Source organism: Taurulus bubalis (assembly GCF_910589615.1).
Source record: "Taurulus bubalis genome assembly, chromosome: 20".
In the NCBI taxonomy this organism is placed as follows: domain Eukaryota; kingdom Metazoa; phylum Chordata; class Actinopteri; order Perciformes; family Cottidae; genus Taurulus; species Taurulus bubalis.
The window spans coordinates 17702369-17724501 of NC_136608.1; the positions used below are offsets into that span (position 1 = coordinate 17702369).

The 22133-nt window shown below is 44.6% G+C and overlaps 1 protein-coding gene across 1 annotated transcript in view; it reads right to left on the reverse strand.

Moving 5' to 3' along the window:
• cand1 (cullin-associated and neddylation-dissociated 1) overlaps positions 1 to 18207 on the reverse strand; it is a 20491-nt gene extending 2284 nt beyond the window's left edge. The window contains exons 1-24 of the mRNA XM_079236294.1: positions 18042 to 18207; positions 13733 to 13808; positions 13589 to 13656; positions 13349 to 13503; positions 12949 to 13072; positions 12331 to 12418; positions 12079 to 12247; positions 11804 to 11909; positions 11579 to 11724; positions 11255 to 11406; positions 10495 to 10635; positions 9886 to 10027; positions 8904 to 9112; positions 8270 to 8438; positions 8049 to 8138; positions 7319 to 7472; positions 6994 to 7231; positions 6037 to 6225; positions 5495 to 5638; positions 4968 to 5103; positions 4668 to 4844; positions 3886 to 3981; positions 3258 to 3427; positions 1347 to 1511 (exon numbers count right to left, since the gene is read on the reverse strand). Coding sequence (XP_079092420.1) covers positions 1347 to 1511; positions 3258 to 3427; positions 3886 to 3981; positions 4668 to 4844; positions 4968 to 5103; positions 5495 to 5638; positions 6037 to 6225; positions 6994 to 7231; positions 7319 to 7472; positions 8049 to 8138; positions 8270 to 8438; positions 8904 to 9112; positions 9886 to 10027; positions 10495 to 10635; positions 11255 to 11406; positions 11579 to 11724; positions 11804 to 11909; positions 12079 to 12247; positions 12331 to 12418; positions 12949 to 13072; positions 13349 to 13503; positions 13589 to 13656; positions 13733 to 13808; positions 18042 to 18109 — 3372 coding nt within the window. The 5' untranslated portion in view covers positions 18110 to 18207. The remainder of the gene's footprint in view (positions 1 to 1346; positions 1512 to 3257; positions 3428 to 3885; positions 3982 to 4667; positions 4845 to 4967; positions 5104 to 5494; positions 5639 to 6036; positions 6226 to 6993; positions 7232 to 7318; positions 7473 to 8048; positions 8139 to 8269; positions 8439 to 8903; positions 9113 to 9885; positions 10028 to 10494; positions 10636 to 11254; positions 11407 to 11578; positions 11725 to 11803; positions 11910 to 12078; positions 12248 to 12330; positions 12419 to 12948; positions 13073 to 13348; positions 13504 to 13588; positions 13657 to 13732; positions 13809 to 18041) is intronic.
• Between the last annotated feature and the right edge of the window lie 3926 nt (positions 18208 to 22133).

Here is a 22133-nt window from a genome sequence, read left to right on the forward strand (position 1 = left end):
TATAGTTTGATGAGTTGTAGCAGTACCTTGATGTCGTAGTACTAGCAGTAGTATTAGTACCTTGATGTCGTAGTACTAGCAGTAGTATTAGTACCTTGATGTCGTAGTACTAGCAGTAGTATTAGTACCTTGATGTCGTAGTACTAGCAGTAGTATTTGTACCTTGATGTCGTAGTACTAGCAGTAGCACTAGTACCTTGATGTCGTAGTACTAGCAGTAGTACTAGCAGTACTAGTACCTTGATGTCATAGTGGTAGTACTAGCAGTAGCAGTAGCACTAGTACCTTGATGTCATAGTGGTAGTACTAGCAGTAGCAGCAGTAGTACTAATACCTTGATGTCATAGTGGTAGTACTAGCAGTACTAGTATCTTGATGTCATAGTGGTAGTACTAGCAGTAGCAGTAGCACTAGTACCTTGATGTCATAGTGGTAGTACTAGCAGTAGCAGCAGTACTAGTACCTTGATGTCTTAGTGGTAGTACTAGCAGTAGTACTAGTACCTTGATGTCATAGTGGTAGTACTAGCAGTAGCAGCAGTACTAGTACCTTGATGTCGTAGTGGTAGTACTAGCAGTAGTACTAGTACCTTGATGTCGTAGTGGTAGTACTAGCAGTAGTACTAGTACCTTGATGTCATAGTGGTAGTACTAGCAGTAGCAGCAGTACTAGTACCTTGATGTCGTAGTGGTAGTACTAGCAGTAGTACTAGTACCTTGATGTCATAGTGGTAGTACTAGCAGTAGCAGCAGTACTAGTACCTTGATGTCGTAGTGGTAGTACTAGCAGCAGCAGCAGTACTAGTACCTTGATGTCGTAGTGGTAGTACTAGCAGTAGCAGCAGCAGTACTAGTACCTTGATGTCGTAGTGGTAGTACTAGCAGTAGCAGCAGCAGTACTAGTACCTTGATGTCGTAGTGGTAGTACTAGCAGTAGCAGCAGCAGTACTAGTACCTTGATGTCGTAGTGGTAGTACTAGCAGTAGCAGCAGCAGTACTAGTACCTTGATGTCGTAGTGGTAGTACTAGCAGTAGCAGCAGCAGTACTAGTACCTTGATGTCGTAGTGGTAGTACTAGCAGTAGCAGCAGCAGTACTAGTACCTTGATGTCGTAGTGGTAGTACTAGCAGTAGCAGCAGCAGTACTAGTACCTTGATGTCGTAGTGGTAGTACTAGCAGTAGCAGCAGCAGTACTAGTACCTTGATGTCGTAGTGGTAGTACTAGCAGTAGCAGCAGCAGTACTAGTACCTTGATGTCGTAGTGGTAGTACTAGCAGCAGCAGCAGCAGTACTAGTACCTTGATGTCGTAGTGGTAGTACTAGCAGTAGCAGCAGCAGTACTAGTACCTTGATGTCGTAGTGGTCCTTCAGCCCGTCCTCCACGTGGTTCAGGAAGGTGAAGATGTCCAGCCGGTCCAGGCAGCTGTCCAGCAGAGTGTACATGCACTCGAACGCAGCCTTCCTCAGGTCCAGCCCGTCGTCCACCGTGTGCTTGAAGGGACCCATCTCCACCTGCACGCACACGCACACATCAGAGTGTGTGTGTGTGTGTGTGTGTGTGCGTGCGAGCGTGTGTGTGTGTGTGTGTGAGCGTGCGTGCGTGAGCGTGTGTGTGTGACCGTGCGTGTGCGAGTGTGCATGAGCGTGCGTGTGTGAGCGTGCGTGCGTGAGGTACCTGTGTGTTTGTTTGTTTGTGTACCTGTGTGTTTGTTTGTGTACCTGTGTGTGTGTACCTGTGTGTTTGTTTGTGTACCTGTGTGTGTGAACCTGTGTGTTTGTTTGTGTACCTGTGTGTGTGTGAACCTGTGTGTTTGTTTGTGTACCTGTGTGTGTGTGAACCTGTGTGTTTGTTTGTGTACCTGTGTGTGTGTACCTGTGTGTTTGTTTGTGTACCTGTGTGTTTGTTTGTGTTTCTGTGTACCTGTGTGTTTGTTTGTGTACCTGTGTGTGTATACATGTGTGTTTGTTTGTGTACCTGTTTGTGTACCTGTGTGTGTGAGCGTGCATACCCGTGTGTGTACCTGTGTGTTTGTTTGTGTTTCTGTGTACTTGTGTGTTTGTTTGTGTACCTGTGTGTGTATACCTGTGTGTTTGCTTGTGTACCTGTTTGTGTACCTGTGTGTTTGTTTGTGTTTCTGTGTACCTGTGTGTTTGTTTGTGTACCTGTGTGTGTGTACCTGTGTGTTTGTTTGTGTACCTGTGTGTGTGTACCTGTGTGTTTGTTTGTGTACCTGTGTGTGTGTGTACCTGTGTGTTTGTTTGTGTACCTGTGTGTGTGTACCTGTGTGATTGTTTGTGTACCTGTGTGTTTGTTTGTGTACCTGTGTGTTTGTGTGCCTGTGTGTTTGTTTGTGTACCTGTGTGTGTGTACCTGTGTGTTTGTTTGTGTACCTGTGTGTGTGTGTACCTGTGTGTTTGTTTGTGTACCTGTGTGATTGTTTGTGTACCTGTGTGTTTGTTTGTGTACCTGTGTGTTTGTGTGCTTGTTTGTGTACCTGTGTGTGTGTACCTGTGTGTTTGTTTGTGTACCTGTGTGTGTGTGTACCTGTGTGTTTGTTTGTGTACCTGTTTGTGTGTGTGTACCTGTGTGTTTGTTTGTGTACCTGTGTGTGTGTACCTGTGTGTTTGTTTGTGTACCTGTGTGTGTGTACCTGTGTGTTTGTGTGTGTACCTGTGTGTGTACCTGTGTGTTTGTGTGTGTACCTGTGTGTGTACCTGTGTGTGTACCTGTGTGTTTGTTTGTGTACTTGTGTGTGTGTACCTGTGTGTTTGTGTGTACCTGTGTGTGTACCTGTGTGTTTGTGTGTGTACCTGTGTGTGTACCTGTGTGTGTACCTATGTGTTTGTTTGTGTACCTGTGTGTGTGTACCTGTGTGTTTGTGTGTGTACCTGTGTGTGTACCTGTGTGTTTGTGTGTGTACCTGTGTGTGTACCTGTGTGTGTACCTGTGTGTTTGTGTGTGTACCTGTGTGTGTACCTGTGTGTTTGTTTGTGTACCTGTGTGTGTACCTGTGTGTGTGAACCTGTGTGTTTATGTGTGTACCTGTGTGTGTACCTGTGTGTGTACCTGTGTGTGTACCTGTGTGTGTACCTGTGTGTGTGAACCTGTGTGTTTGTGTGTGTACCTGTGTGTGTACCTGTGTGTGAACCTGTGTGTTTACCTGTGTGTGTACCTGTGTGTGTACCTGTGTGTGTACCTGTGTGTGTACCTGTGTAGGTGTGTGTCAGTGACAGACCCACCGATCCCCCGGTTCTCACCTCTCGGATCAGCTCCTTGCGGACCTTGGTCTCGTTGTAGAGCTGCGGCAGAACCGAGTCCAGCAGCTCCCGGATCAGACTGGGCTTGTTGTGGGCGGCGGAGTTGAAGGTTACCAAGGCAACGCGCCGCACGTTCAGGTCGGGGTCCTCCAGCGTCTTCAGGAAGTCACCTGAGAAAGGGGAGGAGTTGAGAAGTTAAGGGGAGGAGTTAAGAAGACGTTCTGCAAATATAAATACCTGCAACTAATTCATATTATGTAAAAATAAAAAAAGGTGGAATTAAGTGTTCTTTTTAATAATCTGAAACTAAAGGTAGCACAGCACCATTTCAGCAGAACTCCATTCAGTTTATCGTGAATTAAAATGATTAAATATATTCATTTTTCTTTTAAATCTATGATAAACTAAAAGGAGTTAAAGTGGTGACAAAGTTATAATATAATAATATTCCTAATGTTCACAAGACATGTTTCTAATTGTTTTATCTAATATTTAGAAAACAGAAAACTAAATATAGCTGTAATCAGCCAAATGAATGAGATTGAAATACTAATAAATCTTATTTTCTGCTCATATTTCTTTAAATCAAAGTCCAGCTGAATAATCAATAAGTCGATCAGATCTTTACCGATGCAGTTCTTCAGCAGCGGGTCGATGGGCTGCGGATGATCAGAGATGGTGAACTTCACCGCCGTGACCACGGAGCTCCTGGCGTACGACGAGCCTACACACACACACACACACACACACACACACACACACACACACACACACACACACACACACACACACACACACACACACAAAATCAATATCTCACATCACTCCTCAGATGCTTCAGGTCCAACAGGAGCCGGTTGAGGAGAATGAGGCCGTTTGATTGGCTGGCAGGAGCCGAGGGGCGGGACTTGAATGATCAATCAATATAATCAATACAACGATGAACCGATACTTATTGATACTCAATCGCGGTAACTGATGAGGTTATCCTCTGAGGAGGATTTATTGATTGAGTATTGATTACCTGACCTTTGAGGCGGGGCAGCAGGGTTTATTGATTACTGATCAGATTAGTGCTTCTTTTTTTAAATATATTGATCAGAGTATTGTATTTGTTGATTATTGATCAAAATGTTGATTTTGTTGGTTATTGATCAGAGTATTGATTACCTGACAGCAGGTATCCCTTGAGGCGGGGCAGCAGGATTTACTGATCAGAGTATTGATTACCTGACAGCAGGTATCCCTTGAGGCGGGGCAGCAGGATTTACTGATCAGAGTATTGATTACCTGACAGCAGGTATCCCTTGAGGCGGGGCAGCAGGATTTACTGATCAGAGTATTGATTACCTGACAGCAGGTATCCCTTGAGGCGGGGCAGCAGGATTTACTGATCAGAGTATTGATTACCTGACAGCAGGTATCCCTTGAGGCGGGGCAGCAGGGTTTCCGGGTCGATCAGCGTCAGCTTCCCGAGGCACTCGGCCACCACGTTCCTGGTTCCTTCCTCCTGACACTCGCAGTGTTTGAGCAGCAGAGTCCAGACCGACTCCACGTACGGCTTGAGACCCGAGACCGACGCCGAACCTCCACACACACACACACACACACACACACATTAGAACCAGAGTACACATACAAATGTGTACACACACACACACGCACGCGCACACACACACACACACACACACACACACGCACAGCTCTTACCGATGATCTCTTTGAGCGAGTGCAGCAGCAGGTACTGTCTCTTGGAGGAGGAGATCTCCTGCAGGACGAAGGGAAGGTACTCCGGAAGGTTCCCCACCGCGATGCTGCCCAGCGCGTAGGACGCCGCCGACTTCACCTGAGAGAGAGAGACAGGGAAACATCCACCTGTAGACTCTGGCCAAACATTCTGTATTTGTGGTGCAAAAAGTAGTCAGTGAATCAATGAATCCTGAATGAATAAAACACAACATTCATTTTTACAACAAACACTTGAACGATGAAGAAATAACAACGTCATACAACATGTAAACCGTTCTTCTGTGCGTCAGGATTATGGTTCAGAATCGTTTAGATTATGAACCAATGACTTATGTCATATTCCCGTTAATCGACCGATTACTCGACCGATCGCTTGAGTTCTTATTTCTGCGGCATACGAGCAGAAAAAGAAGAAACACTGAATATAGTTTTTCTGCCGTCACACAAGCTTTTAATGTGAAGGTCTGGAGCACTTCCTGCGCGGTCACCTCTTCGCTGGTTGACGAGAAGGCGTCCAGGATGACGGTCTTGAGCTCCGGTTGGCTGCTCAGGTCCACGTGGTGCCCCACCTCGCCCAATGAGAGCAGCGCCAGCAGCCGGATAGAGTCTGTGGAGCGGCTGTTCTTCACGTCCTGAGAACAAATAACTTTATTTAAAACCGCCGCCGACATTCATTCCAGTCGCTAATTCGTATTTAAAGATTTGTGTGGACTTTATTTCTAGGAATGTAAATAAATGGTTCTGAATGTGATGTCATGTCCACTAGGGGTGGGGAAAGAATCGATCCAGCATAGTATCGCGATATAGTATTGATCTTAAAATTTAAATAATTATAAACTTTTTGGTCCTAGAATAATAAAATCTATTGCTTTTTCAGTCCACTAGATGGCGCTGTGTTTAACTGAAATGATAACTGTTTGCACGGAGATAAGCCGGGATGTATCGGGACTTAAGTATCGTGATAATGTCGCATCGTGGGACCTCTGGTGGTCCCGCCCCCTAGTGTCCAGGTGAGGCGCTGCAGGCTCACCTGGATGAACTGGCCCACCACGGCGGGCCCCTCGTCGGGACAGGCTCTGGTGAGCGCCGCCACGCACTTGGCGATGGAGCAGTAGGCCTGCTTGTGGGGCAGCGCGGCGGTCTGGGAGTAAACCGGCCCGGTGAGCATCCTGAGCAGGTCCATGTAGCCCAGACCGGACGTCTCCGTGGCAACCAGAGCCTGAGAACACACACACACACACACATAGTATTTACTGAGTAGTCATGCTAGGAATTACACCTAATTAATACAATTACACAGTTTTTAGCCCATAATGAGCTTTTTGGTGCTTTAAAAACTGTAACATAACAAACTAAAATATATTAAATAAATACAAATACATATAAAAAATATATATATATATAGTTACATAAATACACTAATATATACAAAAATACAGGTTTTTTATGAGACAATACATTTTACTTTAATCTGTTATTATGCATTTCTTTATTCTCTCTTTTCTTGTTCTTTTTTACGTGTGTGTGTGTGTGTGTGTGTGTATGTATATATATATATATATATATATATATATATATATATATATATATATAGTAATAATAGGGTTATTTGTGTATTTTTACAGTATTCGTGTACTACTCCTCAGTTTGTTTTTGTCTCACTTTGAATAATTTCTTTGGTCGTTTACGTGTTCATGGACCAGTCGCCATTAGTTTTGAACTCTTTTCTACACAATAATATATATATATATATATATATATATATAGATACATTATATTAGATACATTTTTTATTGATTGTCTAGTTGCATATATAGAACAATTGTGCACAATACATGTACATAAAGATACAGATGCACATAACCATTCAAATCAAAACAAATACATAAGGGTATATATGAGTATCCATATGCACACACACACACACACACACACACACACACACACACACACACACACACACACACTTTGAAGTGGCCCTTTGTACCTGGTAGAAGTCCAGCATGGCGGCCAGCGCCCCGCCCTGCAGCAGCGGGGATCGAACCAGCGCGATGAGCTGCTGCAGGATGCTGCCGCCGCTCAGCTGGCTCAGGGAGGACGGGTGCGTCACCGCCAGCGTGGACAGGAAGCTCAGCGCCATCTGGGACACGTGCATGTCGCTCTCTGAGATGAGCGGCGGCAGCTCGGCCAGGACGGCGTCCACCATGACGGGAGTCACCGCCGAGCTGAGGGAGAGACGGGTCAGAGAGAAGGCCGGGGGGTGTGGGGGGTGTGTCTCTGTGTGTGTGTGTGTGTGTCTCTGTGTGTGTCACCTGTAGTTCCTCAGCAGGATGTCCAGCGCTGCCAGCGTACACAGCTTCAGGGCTCTCTGGTTCTTGCGCAGGAAGGAGGCGAGGATGGGAACGGCGTCGGGGAGAACCGGCCTGAGGTCGATCTTCAGCTCCGAACCGGCGATCAGCGTCAGAGCTGCAAACAAAACGTTCATGAAACATTCTGACAGGAAACCTCCGGAGAAAGAATCAGTTTTAACAGCCGAGTCTTTAATCCTCCACCACCAATGTTGCTGGAGGTGAAATGCATGCTGGGAAACTGGTTCCAGACATAAATCGGGTTGGTTTGTTTAGTATCGACTTCATAAACAGAAACGACGTGAAACATAATTTAGCCGAACTGCAGGGCAGACGCGTTAGACAGGAGTGTGTGTGTCTGTCTGTATATTTTTCTGTCTGTGTGTATCTGTGCGTGTGCGCCTGTGTGTGTGTGTGTGTGTGTGTGTGTGTGTGTGTGTGTATGTGTGCGTGTGTGCCTGTGTGTATGTGTGTGTGTGTATGTGCATGCATATGTGTGTGCGCGCGTGTGTGCGTGTCTGTGTTTCGGTGTGTGTGTGCACGTGTGTGAAACATAATTTAGCAAACTAGAAAAAAAGCTGTTTATCTGATAATCTGTAGATATTAAATAATTTAGTTTTATTTATGCAAAACGAGAAGATGAAAGAAAACCAGCGATCCCATGTGGGCGGGGCCAAAGAGGGGCGGGGCTTACCTTTCACCGTCGTCAGCCGGGTGATCTCGTTCTTGAGGCGCTCCAAGAAGATCAACAGCGTTCCGGGAAGTTCGGTGGGTAGACGGTCACCTAAAAAAAACAGACGGGAACGTGAGACGGCGGCAAAACCAGCGAGTCGAACAAACAGGAAGTCACTTCGACGCGACTTCCTGTTTGTTGGACTCAGAGCGACGGGTCCGACGAAGGTGCCGCTTACTCACCGAGGTTGCAGATAATCTGCCCCATGCAGGAGATGGCTCGCTCCTTCACTTCCTGGTCGATGTCGGCGGCCTTCAGGCGCTTGATGGTGCAGGTGAACAGGTCGCTGATGTAAGGGGAGGGGTCGAAGCTGTTGGCGGCTTCTGGTTGGCTGTCCAGAGGTCGGATCACCTGGAAGAGAAAGAAGAGTGGTAGAATCGCCACGAATATATGGTTATTACTTTAAAACAACAATTAAAAACCCACAACTAACGCTCTTTAACAGGTAAAACATCCCGACACAACAGTTTGTGACACAAACAATGGTACATTTATAGAATTACACAGCTGAACTGCATGCTGGGTAAAGCTCGCCCACTATCACAACAAGAAGAAACTCCGTAACAGAAAGAGACAGACCGGAAGGGTCTTTTTTTCACCTACATTCCCCTGGGTCCTAAGTCCCTCCATGTGTAGCTTCCTAACACCCTCTATGTACCAACGTACAAACCGCTGTTCAGTTGGCCGGCGGCCCTTTTCGGCGTCAACGAATGAATGCGTTTACTCAAAAAAAAATACAGTGAAACCGCCAGAATCTTACAAAATTCCGTGACATGAGTTTTTGGCCATACCGCCCAGCCCTAGTTCGACCCCCACCTTGACGAGCTGCTGGGTGACGAGCAGAGCCTCGGAGGTGATCTTGTAAAAGGGGTCTCCCACGCACGCCACCACGGGCGGGACCAGGGCGGGGACGTGGGCGTGGAAGGCGTGGGCGGGGTGCGAGACCATGATGACGTGGAGGCAGGACAAGGCGTCGATCTTTAGGTTGGAGCTGCTCGACTTATCGTTCAGAGAGAAGATGATGCCTGGAACACAGGAACCGCTATTAATATGACGACACTGACAGGGTCCACACATTCTGACCAATGCATTTCATGACTTTTGACCAAATCTCCATGACCAAACATTTAGTGAAATCTAGGAGTAAACAGTAAAAAGTGAGTAAATGTAGTATTTAAACTAACAATGAGAACACAAAGCATACAGTAAACCTTAAATGACACAAATGAATGAGACAATAGTTTGATTGAAAGAATAAACATTTATATAGATGCCTGTATGTATGCCTGCTTATATTTTGAGTCTTTCTTTTAAAAGCATATTAATGATTTCAAACTCAGCGTAAATGAACGTCATGAACACATGAATATAACACATGTACATGACTTTTACTGAACTTTTGGGATCTTATTTTCTTCAAGGACTTTTCCATTTTAAATTCCATGACTTTTCCAGGTTTTCCATGACCGTAAGAACCCTGACTAATAATACTGCAATACGTTAGGAGTTTATTTGGGGACGAGTACCGACCAGCGGAGGCCATTTTGACAAAGCATCCTTTGTGCAGGACATCTACATCCCAAAATAGCCCAATAGCCCCGCCCCCTATCTTTTAGCCCCGCCCATTTCATAACCCATGCAATATTCATTGTAGACTCTTCGTCAATGCTCTCAGTAGAGTTCGTAACAGTAGCACAGACATTCGTTCAAGGACATTTCCATCAGTTCAAAATCAAACGAAAAACTAATGTCCAAACTACACGGCTTGGAGCCGAGAGAGTATTAGTTGTAGTACTACCTGGTATTAGTACAGGGATGTGGGTCGTCAGGGCTCCCGGGAGGACGTTCACCAGCTCCGTCAACATGTTAAAACAACACTGACGGGTTTTGACACTTTTCTCCTTCAGCTGCTTGTGAAGAGCTTTCACGATCATGGGGACCTGCAGATGGCGACATTCACAGAGAAAGACTGTGAGAGACGACAGAAAGACCACAGCAGCTCGTCTGTGGGCGACGGAGCAGGAGGCCGAGTGTTTCCTGTCACAGTCACAACAGAATGTGCTCAAATTAAAGCTGCAATCACCTACATCTAATAAAGCAATACAGCAAACCATTCATCGTCTAATTGGATAATTATAGCTCAAGGTTTAGTTTAACTCACAATTATCAGATATTTTCATGACAAAATCATCTGCCAATAATGCTCTTGATTAATTGTTTGGTCTATGAAGAAGTTGACATCATCATCTGGTTTCGTCCAGCCAACACTACAGGACCCTAAAATATTCCAGTTTATCATGCGAGAGAAAGAATTCCTGCAAATATTCACACTCGAGAAGACGCAATCAGTGAATGAATGCATAATTAATACATCCTCGTCCAAAAATGCCTCCTCATGCTACATTACCTGGCTCTGCAGCATCGTTAGCGGCGTGTCTCCCTGCTCCATGGCGTCCGGATCAGCCAGCCAGCTCTGAGCCGGTCTGGTCTGTTTGAGCAGCGACAGGTAGGCGTGGAAAACGTCTGCCTTCACGTTCTCCTCCCTCTCCTACAGACAGACAGGTAATCATTCCAAATATGAGATCAACAGGTAGAGCTTCATTCAATAGGTAAGGAGAGGGATTGGACCAATCCACGGGTTTGGTCGGATTTGGCCTGATCCACGTGCAAGGTAGGGTAGGGGTTGACCCCGATCCAAGGGAAGGGGAGAGATTGACCCCGATTCAGGGGAAGGGCAGGGTAGGGATTGATCCCGATCCAAGGGAAGGGTAGGGGTTGACCCCGATCCAAGGGAAGGGTAGGGGTTGACCCCGATCCAAGGGAAGGGGAGAGATTGACCCCGATTCAGGGGAAGGGTAGGGGTTGACCCCGATTCAGGGGAAGGGCAGAGTAGGGATTGATTCCGATCCCACGGAAGGGTAGGGATTGACCCCGATCCAAGGGCAGGGTAGGGATTGACCCCGATCCAGGGGAAGGGTGGGGATTGGTTCCGATACAACGGGAGAGAAGGGTAGGGATTGACCCTGATTCCAAGGGCGGGGTAGGGTAGGGATTGACTTTTTTTAACCGCAGCTGTCAAAACTAGTTATCAGATCTTCGTGATGAGCATGTGAAATTAAATCACAGTGAAGAGGCGATGAAGGAGTAATCGGTAAGCTTGATGGTACCTTGAAGCGACAGACGAGTGCAGGAGAGACGGAGCGATAGAACTCTGGCAGCATCTCGTGACGAGTTGAAACAACGGCGTCCAAACACTTGGCGGCCGCCCGACGAACCTTCCAGCTCATGTCGTCGTCATCGCTGTACTCGTCATCGCTGCCTGGACACACAAAGAGCCCCAGGGCGGGGTGGACAACTACATTTAGATGATTGTTTGTGTATTTCAGACCCCGTAAACATTTATCAATCGACGACAAAGGTTTCTGCCACACTTAAAACCTTTGTGGTTATGTCACAAACACGTGTTAACTTGCTGATGTATAATCGAGTACCTTGGTAGTCTTCATCATTCTGCTCAGCGTCCATGGCGTTGTCGTCCTCGTCTTCATCGTCAAAGTTGTAGTTGGGGTCGTAGGTCAGGTAGCGTAGGCAGATCGAGATGACCGTGGGAACGTGGGGGTAAACTTCTTTAGGACACCTGAAATAAACACATTTTTAAAAAGAAGAACAGATAGAGCTATGAAAGTACTTTGGTAGTATTTTTCATTGAGCGTTACCTCCTAACAAAGGACTCAAAGGCCTGGATGCAGTACTCTCTGAGCTCATCATCGTCAACGTTGCAAAACTTCACTACCAGAGGAATGATCTTCTCCAGATACTCCCCTTAAAAAAACAAAAACAGGCAGGACAGGAAGTTAGAGGACAGATGTACAGTAAAGAAAAAAAGTATGATATTTACCTCTGAGATGTCCATAAAACACAAATACTCAAGTACCTCAAATGTGTACTGAACTACAGTTCACAGAGTTACATGACTTCCTGTTTGCCTCACCGATCCGGTGTCCGGCCTGTCTGCTGATGGCGGCCGTGCACTGGATGTACGTCCTGGTCGTCGACATGTTGTCGTTCCTCCCCAGCTCCGCCAGGAGGTGCTCGATGAGGTCGATGAAGACCAGGTTCCCGCAGGACATGACTAGGTGGCCCAGAGCCATGATGGTCCTCTAAAAACAGTCACATGACATCAACAGCCGTCACGAGAACACGACGAGGTAATGAATAAACGCGTATTTAGGGAACAACGTACCTTTCTGACGGCCAGTCTGGGGGAGGTGAGCTGAGGGAGCAGACAGCTGAGGATGGAGGGATGGAAATTCACCAGCAGACCTCCCTGTCTGCAGAGAGACACACAGGTAGACGTTTAACTACTTCACCCTTTCAACCCCAGAATCTGCTTGAAGTAAACGGTTTATTTGGGGCAGAATTGTATACGTAGATGAAACATTTTTTATGAGTTCTCAGAATTTTAAGCTTTGTTTCGGCTGCTTTTTTTCTGACAGAAGCGTTCGTAGCCCATGATGTGTTCAAGAACCATCGGAAAGATGGCAATCGAATGATGAAAATGTTTTTCTTGTATTTTGTTCAATATACAAATAGTTGTTTTTCAGGGTATATGGCGATGATGCCGCGTTAACCGAATATCTTCCATTCGTAATAAAGGAGCGCATGCTGCTGGTTTTCTGTCGGCAAAGCGAGCGCTCACTAGAGGTACTAAGAGTGACAACAGCACAAGTACTATATAAATAAATCTAAATGTATGGTAAAAAGATGGATGTAATCATTTCCAAAATTCTATGTCATATTATAATTAAGTAGAAATAACAGAAAGTCTGGCATTTCAATTAAGGACGGGCAGGAGGTGTACCTGCAGAGCATGTCCGCCATGATGTCGAGCGCCTCCAGCTGGACGGACACGTCTTCCTGCTTGGCGATGGCGCTCGTCAGACGACCCGTTATCTTCTTACACACACTGGCAGCGAGAGCCGAGCCTGAGAGGTACAAGTATTCAGAGTATGTCAATAAAGTAGAGGTATTAGTACTTTAAAAGGGACCAGAAACAGAGACACTGTAGTACAAGTAATATCTGAAGTACTGAGTCGCTACGTTTACCAATGGAATACCCACAAACACAACATCAGTACAACATAGTATACACCACTCACCACTGGAGGCAGGCGGTAGTACTCTTAAAGTAACAGTAGTATTCATGTATTTGTACCGCTGGTAGTACTCTTAAAGTAACAGTAGTATTCGTGGATTAGTACCACTAGAGGCGGGCGGCAGCTCTCCGATCACGGTCTTCAGGCCGATGGAGGAGATGTCTCGGAGCTGCTCTTTGTCCGACAGCATGTTGGTGCACAGCGTGTCCACGATCGTCTCCACCTGGTACTCCTTCACCTTGCTGACCAGCGGCCCCAAGCTGGAGAAAACAAGCGCGCCCACCGCTCAGGAAGAAGAATACAATAAACTCAAAGGTTATGAATAATGTATAAGTGTGTTTTTACCATTTGACGGCCAGATTCTGAACTTCTCCGTTCTTGTCTTCCAGCAGCTTGAGGATCATCCTCACCACCTGTCAATCAACACGTCACTCGATCAATACCCGGTTAGTTAGGAGCTGAAACTGGTTTCTACCGGTTTACACGGACCTTCCTCTCGCTGTCGTCGTCCAGTTTGATTGAATCTTTTTGCAGCTCCGTCATCAGGTCGTTAGTGGCCATAAACCTGCAGAGAACCAGAGCAACGTTTTATTCATATTATATATATATATATATAAATATATATATATATATATATAAATAAAATTCATTCATTAACGAGTTCATTGAACTATTAATTAAACCACAACACAAACAAAGAAGAAGAAAGTTTAATTAAGAGTTCAAATGGAAAAGATGAGTTTAAAAAAGACAGAAATAAACCCGTCGGCCACGAGAGAGAGAAGGGAAGAGGAGAGAAAGGAGGAAGAGGAGAGAGAAGAGGAGAGAAAGGAGGAAGAGGAGAGGACGAGAGGAGGAACGAGAGAGAGAGAGAGGAGGGGAGAGGACAAAGGGAGAGAAGAGAGGAGAAGGAGAGGACGAGAGGAGAAAAGAGAGAAGAGAGGAGAAGGAGAGAGGGAGAGAGGAGAAGAGAGAAGGAGAGGAGGAGGAGAGGAGAGAGAGAAGAGAGGAGAAGAGGAGAGAAGGGAGAGGGGAGGAGACTGGAAATATTTTAATACGTTTAATATTTAAAACACTCCATTATTTCTACAACTTTGTAAAACTTGGACAGTAAAATGTTTTATACAGAAATCAAATAAGTGTAACTTGTGTTTAATGATAATAACGAGTTCTTCTGTGTCGTAGCTCTACTTTATGATGAAGGGCTTCTATGTTTCAGTGGAAATCAAAGAGATAAAACTCAGAGAGGAAGAAGCTCCCTGAGGTTCTTCCTCCTCTTCCTCCTCTTCCTCCTCGGCTCCGTTCAAATGAGAAAACAAAACTGACTTTTGATGATTAGCGGCTCGAAAACTTTGGCGTGAATTCTGTCGCCTCAAAGCCGTTAAAGCTCTCGGACCAGAACCAGAGAGACAACGCTCTTCTTCTTCCTCCTCCTCCTCTTCCCCAGCGATTCCCTAACAAACAAATCACGGTTTCACGGCGCTGTCAGAAGCGACGAAGACGAGGAGTTGAGAGCTTCCTCTGTTGAACGCAAAGGTTTATAGAGACGAAATGATGAGTTCAGTGCCTGAGCCGATTGAAATACTTTGTTACACTACTCTGATGAGTCCGTCTGGCAGCAGCTAACGAAAGCTACCGTGTGTATAGCTACAGTAGCTAGCTAGCCTTTCGTATGTATAGCTACAGTAGCTAGCTAGCCTGTTGTGTGTATAGCTACAGTAGCTAGCTAGCCTGTTGTGTGTATAGCTACAGTAGCTAGCTAGCCTGTCGTGTGTATAGCTACAGTAGCTAGCTAGCCTGTTGTGTGTATAGCTACAGTAGCTAGCTAGCCTGTTGTGTGTATAGCTACAGTAGCTAGCTAGCCTGTCGTGTGTATAGCTACAGTAGCTAGCTAGCCATCATCCTTTTAACAGAGAAAATGCAGAAAGGTAAACGGCCAAAAGTGTGTCTGTATTTCTCAAAAAAAGATTCAACCAACGCGACGTGCAGCAAATGCAACAAAACAACTGCGTGTAAAGAAGGAGAGACGAACTCAGAGAGAAACGCTCCGTTTCCTCCACCAAACCTGGCTGAGGAAACGTCTGTGATGCTACACCTGTTACTACACCTGATACTACTACACCCGATACTACTACACCTGCTACTACTACACCCGATACTACTGCACCTGCTACTACTACACCCGCTACTACTACACCTGATACTACTACACCCGATACTACTGCACCTGCTACTACTACACCCGCTACTACTACACCTGATACTACTACACCCGATACTACTACACCCGATACTACTACACCCGATACTACTACACCCGTAGATCCGATGGCCGTCAACGCATTCAAAGCCAAGAGGAACATTTTCTCTGCGTTTACAGAGAAAATAAGTGCTGCAGTCTTCTGCCTCTGGGGCTTTAGACGAAGCTGTAAAAAAGTATTCTCAAGTCATAACAGACGAGGCAAGAGTTTGAGAACAGGTTTGGTGACTTTGATCAACTTGCGTGTGATTGTTTCAAATCCTTTCTTGAGAGAATGGCATGCGTTGTGTTGCGTTGAACTTGGATGCTGGACAGGAGGAGATGGAAACCGTAACATTGAAAAATGACCTCCACCTCAAAACCCATCAGCCTGCAGCAAACTGTCGGTTCCTTGTGGACACAGAACAGTACAGAGGTGTACGCTCAGCAGCGATGAGTCGCCTGCCTTTTGGGTTCAACCGCTCTATGAATCAGCCTTTTCTGACATGAACTTCATGAAGAACAAACACAGAACACCTGATGATCACACAAGACTCCCTCAGCCGCAGTGTCAGACTATACTCCAGACTACAGGACATTGAACAGTATGCAAAGCTTCCCACTAACTGACTAGACAAAGAAAAAGATTACATGCTACACATTTGGTGATTAGCATTAATGTAATATGATTCATTTAAAAATGTGAAAGAGTTGATTTTTAAAAATATTGAATAACTGATAATTTGTTTAATGTTACTATGGTAGTAGTTTAGATATGACAGTTTATGATTTCCCCAAAAATGTCAGAAGTGATCATTTGTACATAAATATAACAGGTGTGATTTTGAATCAAATGCTTCATACAAAACTGTCAAATATATTTACAAAAATACCAGATGTGATGCCTCTGACTTTCAAATGTTGAAACAGATTAACAGAAATAAATGTTTCATGTTTAAATATATCTGTTTCCTGCCATCATTGTTGTGGAAATTGTTAATAATTATTGTGAGGAATAATAAACATTGATATGTAATCAGACGGTCACTTATTATACATATTATATGATTATTATTAATAAAAGGTGATCTGTGCAACTTTGTTATTCAGGAGGTTTGTATCAAACAAATATTCGTATTATTTTGTACCCTTGAAGTAGCTCTCGGTTTCAAAAAGGTTGGTGACCCCTGTATTAGACGTTTATGAGATATATATATATATATATATATATATATATATATATATATATATACACATACATACATACATACATACATACACACACACACACATATACACACACACACACACACACACATATACACACACACACACACACACAAGATGTTTATATATTAGACGTTCTGTCACTTCATCTCAGTTCTCTTGTACGGTTCTTCTACTCTTATTCCTCTCACTACTTGTTTTACTTCACTATTTATTTCTACTTTCTACTTTGCTTCTCCTCAGGAGATCAATAAAGTTGTAGTTCATCTTCAATAGTTTGCTTTAAAAGTTATATTAAACAACAATATTATCACAATCGTAAATTAATTTACTGCCAATTGATGAATCATTTAAACAACTAATCACTTCGGTTCTCAGACTTTATGTTTTTACAAAAATAATCAGCAGATTAACCCTTTAATAGAAATATGAGGTCAAAGTTCACCTGAAGCTGAATACTTCTTCCATCACTGCATCTCATGCAGAGCTGCTCTGTTTACATGTTATCACCTGAGAGAACAATGCTAACACCCCCCACTCCCCCCCTTAGCATCATCATCATCATCATCATCATGCCAACATCCCCCCTGCAGAATCATGCTAACAGCCCCCAGCAACAACATGCTAACACCGCCCCTGCAGAATCATGCTAACACCGCCCCTGCAGAATCATGCTAACAGCCCTCCTGCAGAATCATGCTAACAGCCCCCCAGCAGCATCATGCTAGCACCCCCTGCAACAACATGCTAACACCGCCCCTGCAGAATCATGCTAACAGCCCCCCTCCTGCAGCATCATGCTAGCCCCCACCACAACACTAACATGTCTAACCTGCACCCCGATCTCACGTGACAGAAGTTAGTGAGCTTAGTTAACCCCCAAAAAATAACGGCGATAAATAATCAAATCGATCATAATAATTTTCAAATAACAATTCTACACAATGCAATAACAATGACAGGAAAGAAGTCAATAAAATAATCGTGAAAAATGTATTTAAAAAAGAAAAGTTGGCTAGCTAGCCAGTTAAGAGGCAAGCTAGCTGCTAACTGGAGCTTTTCACCTTCAGCTGTCAGCTTAGCTAGTTAACCAGCTGTTTAACCAGCTAGTTAACTGTCAACCCAGCCGCTAACTAACTGTCTAACTAGCTGCCTAACCAGCTAACTAGCGGCGTGACGCTGATCAGACAGGTGGCAGCTAGCGGTTAGCATGGCAGCCTGTAGGCCCGAGCACAGCCTTTAATAGAAGAGCAGAAGAAGAAGGAGAAGCAGCTCGAGCTCACGGCACGAGACGGGCAGTTGGTCCGTTTCCCGCTCTTTGTGGTCGTTTACCTGAAGTCCTTGTCGCTGGAGGTCATCTTCTCCAGCAGGTTGGAGATGTGGTACGAGGCGCTCGCCATGTCGGTTCCTGTTCGCGGTTAGCCTCCTGCTAGCCTGTCTGCGTGCCTGTCTGCGTGCCTGTCTGTCTGCCTGTCTGTCTGTCTGACGGGTCCCGGGGGTCCGGTTCCTCGGGTGAAGCGCGTGTCGGCGGGTTCTTCTTCTCCTTCTCCTTCTTTCTCTCTGTCTCCACAGACGGTCGCGGAGTTTGGTTTGTTTGAATGGGGCTCCCGTTCTCTCTCTGCAGAGGGGCGGGGTTTGCGTGATGGACGCTGCGGGGTCAGAGGTCAAAGCTTCAGCAGTTTATTTTTTCTTCTTCTTCTTCTTCTTCTTCTTCTTCTTCTTCTTCCTTAGGCTCTCCACCCATTTCCCTCTCATAATAAATTGTAATAATATAATTACAATATAATATGCTATCATATATAATTATAATATAACATAATATAATGTAACATAACTACAATATAGTATAATTATAGTATATTATGATATAACATAATAATTACAATATAATACAACATACTAATATAACAGAACATAATATATGTTACCGTAAATTTCGGGTTATAAGCCGCTACTTTTTTTTCCTCAACTTTGACCCGGTTTAAATATCGGTACACAAATATTTGTGGATTTTTTTCGGATTCTAAATTTAGCAGCAGACATTTGGTCCAAAACTTTATGAACAGAAAAAAGTAAACTGGACAAACAAGATATAAAGCAATGTATATCTAACAACAATTAATCTGTAAAACATAGCTGATGATTATTAAAGTTTTGTCAAACAAAAATGCCTGAAACACTTTGTTTGTTTCAGTTTTAGTATATGCAAGTATTTTTAGAGTGTGGTATTAGTACTTTTACTGTAACAGAGTACTTCTAAAGTATGTTATTAGTACTTTTGCTGTAACAGAGTACTTCTAAAGTTTGTTATTAGTACTTTTACTGTGAAATACTCACGCGATGGAAGATAGGGGTTCTAGAGACAGGGGTTCTAGAGACAGGGGTTCTAGAGACAGGGTCCTAGAGACAGGGTTCTAGAGACGGGGTCCTAGAGGCAGGGTCCTAGAGACAGGGTTCTAGAGATAGGGTCCTAGAGACAGGGTCCTAGAGACAGGGTTCTAGAGATAGGGTCCTAGAGACAGGGTCCTAGAGACAAGGTTCTAGAGGCAGGGTCCTAGAGACAGGGTTCTAGAGAGAGGGTCCTAGAGACAGGGTCCTAGAGACAGGGTTCTAGAGACAGGGTTCTAGAGACAGGGTCCTAGAGACAAGGTTCTAGAGGCAGGGTCCTAGAGACAGGGTTCTAGAGGCAGGGTCCTAGAGACAGGGTTCTAGAGAGAGGGTCCTAGAGACAGGGTCCTATAGACAGGGTTCTAGAGGAAGGGTTCTAGAGACAGGGTTCTAGAGACAGGGTTCTAGAGGAAGGGTTCTAGAGACAGGGTTCTAGAGACAGGGGTTCTAGAGGAAGGGTTCTAGAGACAGGGTTCTAGAGACAGGGGTTCTAGAGGAAGGGTTCTAGAGACAGGGGTTCTAGAGACAGGGGTTCTAGAGGAAGGGTTCTAGAGACAGGGTTCTAGAGACAAGGGTTCTAGAGACGGGGTTCTAGAGGCAGGGTTTCTAGAGACAGGGGTTCTAGAGGCAGGGTTCCTAGAGACAGGGTTCTAGAGACAGGGTTTCTAGAGGCAGGGTCCTAGAGACAGGGTTCTAGAGACAGGGGTTCTAGAGACAGGGTTCTAGAGACAGGGTTCTAGAGATAGGGGTCCTAACAGGGGTGAGCTGGGAGCTAGCGAGCGGGGAGCTAGTAAGCGGGAAGCTAGAGAGCAGGGAGCTATCGCCGACAACACTGTTGTTTACTTGAGCTCAAACAGTGCAGCCAGAAATCATTGTGGCAGCTGCAGCTAGCACTCGGGAGCTAGTTAGCGAACAGCAGCTAGCTCCCCGGCAACCACAAAAGGTAGCGGCAGCGGCTTGTTTAAGATTAAATATGACGTTTTTATTTTATTGAGTAGACGTGGCTTATAAAAGGGTGTGCCTTATAACCCTTTTTTCCGGTATATGAATATATTATATAGATAATAATTTGTATTATCATCGTTTGGGAAATAACTGGACTTGTGTTTAATGTTTTCCAGGAATCTGACTTTACTTCGTTCCTTAATGGCGTGAAGAGAAGAAGAGGTTCTCTTCCTGGAGGCGACCTTGAGGAACCGTTTGAGGAGGTTCTCCTTGTGAAGGCGACCTTGAGGAACCTTTGAGGAGGTTCTCCTCCTGAAAGCGACCTTGAGGAACCATTTGAGGAGGTTCTCCTCCTGAAGGCGACCTTAAGGAACCGTTTGAGGAGGTTCTCCTCCTGAAGGCGACCTTAAGGAACCGTTTGAGGAGGTTCTCCTCCTGGAGGCGACCTTGAGGAATGTTTGAAGAGGTTCTCCTCTTGGAGTCGACCCTGAGGAACGTTTGAAGGGGTTCTCCTCCTGAAGTCACTTAATTTCTAACGATATATAAAGTATTTGTACCAGCGACAACGTAGTATTAGTACTTTTACTTTAGGATTTCATTCCAGCTTGATTCAATATTTATATTTGAGTGAAAACGTCTCTGTTTGATCAATTATTTAATAAATTTATGATCTTTTTTTACTGAAGCCTCTAATAAAGAAATATAATTTCTTAAAACAATGAAATTAAATGAAACGCTCACATGTGTGTATTTCATGGAGTAAAACTATAATGCAGTATTTTTAGACGATTGGTATCGGATGACTGTACAGGAGTAAAAATATTTTCCAGATGCAGTAAAAAGTAATATTTGAGTTCTTCATCTTTCTTTGCTCTGAAGAGCTCTGGCTCACTGGGTTCGTTTGATTTGTTCACCTGCAGCAGGTGTGTCTATTCACAGAACTACTTCCTGTTTGCTGGATGAATTATCGAATGCAACCGCACAGAGCTCCCTTTTCATCTCTGTGTGTATTTAGAGCTTTACACTGAGCACAATGCTACACACACACACACACACACACACACACACACACACACACACACACACACACACACACTCTGAATGCATTCAACCAGCATGAATAAAAAAACTCCAGAATATCCGGAATCTCTGCATGTATGAAATTACTGTGTCTTTGTGTGTGTATATATATATATATATATATATATATATATATATATATATATATATGTGTGTGTGTGTGTGTGTGTGGGATGAGTCACAGATCAGTTGAGTGGGATGTTTACAAACCCCCAGGCTCTCTCTCTGTTGACACATAATGCAGCCATTGACATATGCATGCTGTGATTTTGGTGTGTGCGTGTGTGTGTGTGTGTGTGTGTGTGTGTGTGTGTGTGTGTATGTGTGTGTGTGTGTGCATTGACAGCCTTTGACAGTAATCTATGAAATGAGGCTCCAGCTGCATCTCACTGAGTCTTCTTCAGATGTCTCACAGGAAATGATGGAGATTATGATTGGGATGAGGAAGATGAGGAGGAGGAGATAATGAAACATACGATGAAGGTGCGATGAATAGAGATCTATTCTGGTATAAGCCGACGATGGTGGTGATGAACAACGTGAGGAGGATGAAGATGACGATGAAGATGACGATGAAGATGACGGTCATGTTGCTGGTGATTGTGATGATGATGAAGATGATTAGGACAATGAAGAGTATGTGTTTTACATATACATATTTTGTCTACCAAACAATTACTTGTTAAATACTCTGAACAACTACTGATAGCAGTATTACTTCTGACAATTGTATGTTTTGATGCTAATACTTTTATTTAAGTTGCTTTATTTTACCAGTCTCCTGTGGACTAAAGAGGTAGTGTTGGTTCTGTCGCCCCCTGTGGACTAAAGAGGTAGTGTTGGTTCTGTCGCCCCCTGTGGACTAAAGAGGTAGTGTTGGTTCTGTCGCCCCCCTGTGGACTAAAGAGGTAGTGTTGGTTCTGTCGCCCCCTGTGGACTAAAGAGGTAGTGTTGGTTCTGTCGCCCCCTGCGGACTAAAGAGGTAGTGTTGGTTCTGTCGCCCCCCTGTGG